The sequence below is a fragment of the Mus pahari genome, chromosome 1, assembly GCF_900095145.1.
Source record: "Mus pahari chromosome 1, PAHARI_EIJ_v1.1, whole genome shotgun sequence".
In the NCBI taxonomy this organism is placed as follows: Eukaryota; Metazoa; Chordata; class Mammalia; order Rodentia; family Muridae; genus Mus; species Mus pahari.
Genome location: NC_034590.1, coordinates 114,754,797 through 114,761,083, shown reverse-complemented (window position 1 = coordinate 114,761,083; position 6,287 = coordinate 114,754,797). Strand labels below are relative to the sequence as shown.

Genomic DNA, 6,287 nt, shown 5'->3' with positions numbered 1-6,287 from the left:
AGCCACCATGTGGTTGCTGGGATTTGAACTCTGCACCTTTGGAAGAGCAGTTGGGTGCTCTTACCCGCTGAGCCATCTCACCAGCCCCACAAGTTACATTTTCAAAGGTGAGACTGTGTTAAAGAACCAAAGCCAGGGTTCAACTGCGTATGATTTACTGAGTGTTTATGACAGAGCCATCCCCTGGTCTACACCATCAGGCCCTAGTCAAACAACACAAGTTCCACCAAAAGCTCAGCTGAAAAGAGAAGCCTTCTAGTGTGGCTGTCTACTGTCTTTCCCGACTCAGAACCCTCAGATCTGACCGCAAGTCGCAGGTGGTCTGTCTGCCTCCTCCTGGAAGGTCCTTGATTTGAGCCTGGTGCCTGCTCTGCACATAGGGAGTAGGAACAGCTGGGGTGCCTGATCCTCAAGCCATCCCCAGGGGCAGCAGTGTGTCCCTGCCCATCAGATCAAGCAGTCTAGAGAGTAAGCTCCTCCCACAGCCTATAGCAGGCCAGCTATGGAAGCTACTGTGCAGGCCAGCTAAGGAAGGCAGCTGCCTCCTGCTGGCAGGAGCTAGGGCATCTCTAAGGGCTCAAGGTGTAGTTGGTGATTCTCATTTGCAATGCTCAGGAGTGTTGGGACTCAGCTCAGCAGCAGCCACAAGGGCCATCCCAGAGGACTCTGTTTAAGCCTGTTGGTTAAGTTTTGCTACTTTAGACATTAAAAAAACTCATATATAAGGTGAAAGCTGGTTTGTGAAAGAGTGGAGGCCAGGAGTGTATGGTGAGCAGCAAGGGGGCCTTGGAGACGTTCACAAGTGTGGGCAATGGGGGCACACTGGCCTGCAGGTCAAGGCCAAGCTGACCTACTCCTCCCATGCACAAAGAAGGAACTCCCGTGAGAAGCAATTTGAAAGACAATGTTACCAGAACCAGATTCAGTAAAATCCTTTACAAACCTTGGGTGCAGAAAATGACTTTTTCTTTATAAAAATCAGAAGCCAAGAGGGGTGACAATATGTGTGTGTGTGGGGGGGGATATGTGACAGCCATACAATGGCGTATGTGGGAAGGAAAGGTTGGGGTCTGAGTGCCAAAGAGGGGGGTCCCAGGAGTGATCAGCCATCCTCCTCCCCCTACTCCAGAGAACTAAACTTATAAAAGCAGCTCGATGGGGCTTTGGATGTCCTTCCGTGGGTAGACAGCTCATCTGGGTAAGCCAGGAATGAAGCTCTGGGTTTGATCACTGGCATCTCATAAAAATCAGACATGGCGGTGCAGGAGAACCAGACACTCAAGGTCATCCTTGGCTACATAGTCAGTGTATGGCCAGCCAGGGTGACATGAGCCCTCATCTCAAAAACCAAAACTAAACAACAACAAGTCTCCACAACCAGTTATAATTTAACAAACACACATGCATATGGCATGACCCTCTCCCTTAAACACAGTGCCTTGGCCTTAAGGTCACGTAGAAATAGAGAACACTGATGGGTTAGGGTAAATCATGTGATCTGACCAACTCAGAAAACTATCTGATGTCTGCCTGCAAAGTGGCCCCCAAGGCTACAAAGACCTCCTGGGTGGTATTTATGCTCAATATCCAGCCTGAACCACAGGCCACACAGAGATGAACAGAGAGATGGCAGAACTCCCAGAAACCATTAGCAGAAGCAGCCCTGGCTCCATCCATGCAAGGGTCACGAGCCATGGCTCTCCCGTAGCCAGAGGCTGGGGACAGGTCACACACCAGGGAACAAAGGAGGAAATGTCTAAGGAGGTGAGAGGATCCTGCTCTGACTTGGTGCAGGTCCCCTGGCGGGAGACAGGCGGTTACCATCCAGATCCTGGTGCTGCGGCTCATTTTGCCGTGCTCTGCAAACATCCAGCCGTGGTAGGAGAGCAGCACCTTCAGCGAGTAGCGCATAGTCATGATGATCGCCACCCAGAGCCCCGTGCCGAAGAGGACGCCGCTCACCAGGTTCCTCGTCTGGCTTGACATGCGGCCACTGTGAGGACGGAGCAGATAAGGAGCTAAGACATCAGCAATGGAAGGTGGTAATGTAAGTTACCAGAAAGCGGGCTGGCCAAGCACCCTCCCAGCGACAGGAGAGAGCAGGCTGCAGTGCCCCAAAGCAGAAGAAGCCTGAGGGACCCCAGTTCTCTAAGCGCCCTGGCAGTCTCTATGTCTCTCACAATGGGCCAGCCTTGGCTGGGTGCAGCAGAGTGGCCTGTCTCTAGAGGCAGAGACCAGCCGGGGGAACACAGTGAGCGGTCTATCCCCAAGGAAGAATCAAGAGGCTGGGCCAGCGACCTGAGCAGTCTTGAACAACACAGTTTTCCCAACACAGTCTCTGGAGGAACCGTGGAGAGGCTCCTGTGGGGCAGAGAGCTGCTCACAATGGCAACTGCTCCCAGTGAGTGGGGACTGCCAACTGCTGCTCACAGGGACCCTGGCCTGTTTTCTTCAGATTATAATGCTTTGCCACTCTCTCAAACATACTTTGCTTGCATTTGCTGGGTTTTGCTGTGCCCAGGGGTAAACTCGGGGTTTCGTGTTTGCTAGGCAGGGACTCAACCCCTGAGTTATATCCCCAGCCCTCAGATACAACCTTAGATGCAGTCTTTATTCATAAGAAACTCAAATGTCCCAGCACGCTGGAGACAGAGGCAGGTAGACCTCTGTGAGTTCAAGACCAGCATGGTCTACATAATAAGACCTTGTCTCAAACACAAAACAGAACAAAACAAACCCAAAAAACCCCACATAAATAAAAATAAATAAATCTTAAAAAAAAAACTTAAAAGATTTTTAAGCAATTAAAAATCAAAGTCACAGACTATGAAAGAAAACTCAAGATAAAGAGCTGCTATTTTGAGGCGTTAGTTATTTCAGTTTAGAAATGGAAAATAGTGACAAAAATTAAAACTAGCCCTTCCCCTTCATGGCTCAGGGGACATCATGGAAGAAGGGGTGGAAAGGGTGCAGCCAGCTGTGAACACAACAGGGCTGCTGCAGACAAGACTCACTGAGCAGTGGACCAGGCCAGCAGGCCCGACCAGGGATCCTCCAGCAGGGGGCGCTAAGGGAACTCAGCGGGTTTAAAAAAAAGGTTGGAGTGGAGAGTTGGGATGGATTTGATCAAGATATCCTGTTGACATGTGTGGAACTGTCAAGGAACAAATAAAAGATAGTCTATTAAAAATCAAGAGGTCGAGCCTGGCTCAGAGGTTAAGAGCACTGGCTGCTCTTCCAGAGATCCTGAGTTCAATTCTCAGCAACAACATAATGGTTCATAACCATCTATAATAAGATCTGGTGCCCTCTTCTGGACTGCAGGCATATACATACGTACATACGTACATACATACATACATACATACATACATACATACATAATATATGCATAATATGAGGCTGGAGAGATGGTTCAGAGGTTAAGAGCACTGACTGCTCTTCCAGAGGTTCTGAGTTCTATTCCCAGCAACCACATGGTGGCTCACAACCATCTATAAAGGAATCTGATGCTCTCTTCTGGTGTGTCTGAGGACAGCTATAGTGTACTCATATACCTAAAATAAATAAATAATTCTTTAAAAAACATATATGTATAATATGTAACTAATACATAATACATAAAAATAAATAAATCTAAAAAACAAAACATAACAAAACTAAGAGGCCCCAAATGATCAGAGTAGTAGCATATCTAACCTTCAGAGTTCTGATATTGGAAAACATTAACATCATGTAAGAGACCTATGCTCTGGAGGCCCCGCCTCCCAGAAGAATAGGACGGGTGCCTAGCACAACTGTCATCCGAAGATGCTCCCCTCTGCGGCTGACGGGGACAGATACACAGTGGCTCACACTCATCTGAAACTCTGGTCTCAGGGGACCTGATGCCCTCTTCTGACCTCTGAAGGCACCAGGCACACATATAGTACACATACACATAGAGTAAAATTTTAAAAAAGAAAAATCCAAGCTGGGCATGGTATCACATGCAGAGGCAAGTAAATCTCTATGAGTTCATGAGACAAAGTAGGTCAACATAGCAAGTTCCAGGACAGACAGGGCTACACAGAGACCCTGTCTCAAAAAAAAAAAAAAAAGATACAACAACAACAACAACAACAACAACAACAGTAATCCCACGTTCAGCTGTGTTGATAACCTCTATGGTCTTCCTTTCAGATCTAATCAAACAAAACTGAAGCAGCCTAGAGACACAGGCACTCCATCACACTGGGAAGATGCTTCCAGAACAGCCCCCCGCCCCCTCCCCCCCCAGGCTGCAAGAAGCCTTCACCTGGCCTTTCTAAATTTGGGCCAGAGATGACCCAGTTTACGAAAATAGAGTCCAAGGGACAAAGAAACAAATCGTATAAAGACTAAGATTAAGCAAGGTTTTAGTAGCTGGCAGGGCTGTGTGCAATCCGGCTTTGAGACACACCACCCATGTAAGAGCAAACCTTGGCTGTTGGCCCCGCAGCTGCCTTGGGCCTGGCAGCCAGCTCAACACACAGGGCAGCAGGGTGAGCGCTCCCAGGACTTTCCTCACCTCTCAGGACAGCACCTCTTTAGTGACCAGCTCTGCCAGCTGCTTCTGAGAACCTGGCCCCAGCTCGATGTTCCAGGCCCCAGGCAGACAAGACCCTTGGCAGGACGCCTGGACAGGCATTTTTATCTTGTTTCCTGCAGTTGCTTACAAAGGAATGACCAATGCTGCAGGAGGGCTGGAGGCTGAGGAGCTGGCCGGCTTCTCAGTCACTCCTGGGTGTCTCAATCAGAAGGCAGGGCATGCAGATCCATTAAAGACTGACCTCCAGGATTCCCGAGCACCTAGTCAAGCTGTCTTAAACATGCCACACTGCTGGGTTAAATCTGCTAGTTGCTCTGAGTCAGCAGAAACCAACTCCTCCAGCCGTGAGCGCTCCCTGAGGCCACTCTCTCATCTGTTTGCTTGTGCAATCCTTCCTAGCATACAGCTGAACAACAGAGAGAGAGAGAGAGAGAGAGAGAGACAGACAGACAGACAGACAGACAGACAGACAGACAGACAAGAGACAGAGACAGAGACAGAGACAGACTGGAAAGGCCCAGAGCTGGGCTGGAGAGATGGCTCCGTGGTTAAGAGGACTTGCTGCTCTTCCAGAGGTCCTGAGTTCAAGGTTGGTTCTCACACGCCCAGCTGAGTTGTACAGACCCTCCCCAACTTCTGGCCAGGAAGAAAGGCCAAGTGCACAGCAAGGCACTTTCAGTCATCATTGCTCAGTAACAAACCCAGTGTGCATGAAGGACTCAAGTGATATAGGACAGCTAGGGCCAATTCTGAGACGACATGTTTGAGCCCACAGTGGTAGTACATGTCTGCTGTCCATATGGAACACACAGGCAGATGAGGTTAACCTCAAGAGTTCAACACTAGTCTGGGATACTTGAGACCCTGACTCAGAAAACCAAAAGAAAGTGTGTTCAAATGCACAAGGTAACTGAGGTGCCTGTGTCCTGTGCCCGGCCACTCCACTCTGAGAGGATGTAATCACCTCTATCCTAGATGGTAACAGGGACCTTCATGGCATAAGTGTCACCAGGGGTGACCTAAGGCTGTGAGGTTCAGTGGTAAGAGCTAGCCTAGTATGCAGAAGCCCCAGGGCTCCATGCCCATCACAGAGGAGAGAAGTGTGCTGAATGTTCCCTATCTACCTTCTAGATCAGTAGGAGACCTGAGGTACAAAGGACCCAAGAAAAGTATTACAGGTCCGGAGTGGCTAAGAACAGTTGTTGCTCTTGCAAATGCCAGGAGATGCCAGGAGATGCCGGGAGATGCTGGGAGATGCCAGGAGATGCCAGGGTATGCCGGGATATGATGGGAGTTTGGTTCCCAGCATCTGTGCCAAGTCATTCACAAATGCCAATTTTAGGAAATACAAAAGCCTCCTCTGGCCTTGAGGGCACTAGGAACATATGTAGTACACATACATACACACACATGCATGCAGGCAAAGCCCTCATATACCTAAAAATGAATAAATAAATCTTTTTTTTTAAAAAGCCAGCTATGGTGGGACACACTTTAAATCCCAACACTCTGGAGGCAAAGGCAGATCTCTGAGTTCTAGGCCAGACTAATGTACATAGCCAGGGCAGCTGGAGCTATACAGTGAGACCCTGTCTCAAAAAAAAAAAAAAAAAAAGCAAGAAAAGAAAAGATAAAAAAGAAAAAGAAAAAGAAAGAAAGAAAGAAGATAGAAAGAGAAGGAAAGAGGGGAGGGGAGGGGAGGGGAGGAGAGGGGAAG

General features: G+C 48.7%; 1 protein-coding gene across 4 annotated transcripts in view; it reads right to left on the bottom strand.

Moving 5' to 3' along the window:
• Cpt1a (carnitine palmitoyltransferase 1A) overlaps nucleotides 1-6,287 on the bottom strand; it is a 64,175-nt gene that overhangs the window by 27,480 nt on the left and 30,408 nt on the right. For all 4 annotated transcript variants that reach the window (XM_021222459.2, XM_029537481.1, XM_029537473.1 and 1 more), the window contains exon 4: nucleotides 1,822-1,993. In XM_021222459.2, coding sequence (XP_021078118.1) covers nucleotides 1,822-1,993 — 172 coding nt within the window. The remainder of the gene's footprint in view (nucleotides 1-1,821; nucleotides 1,994-6,287) is intronic.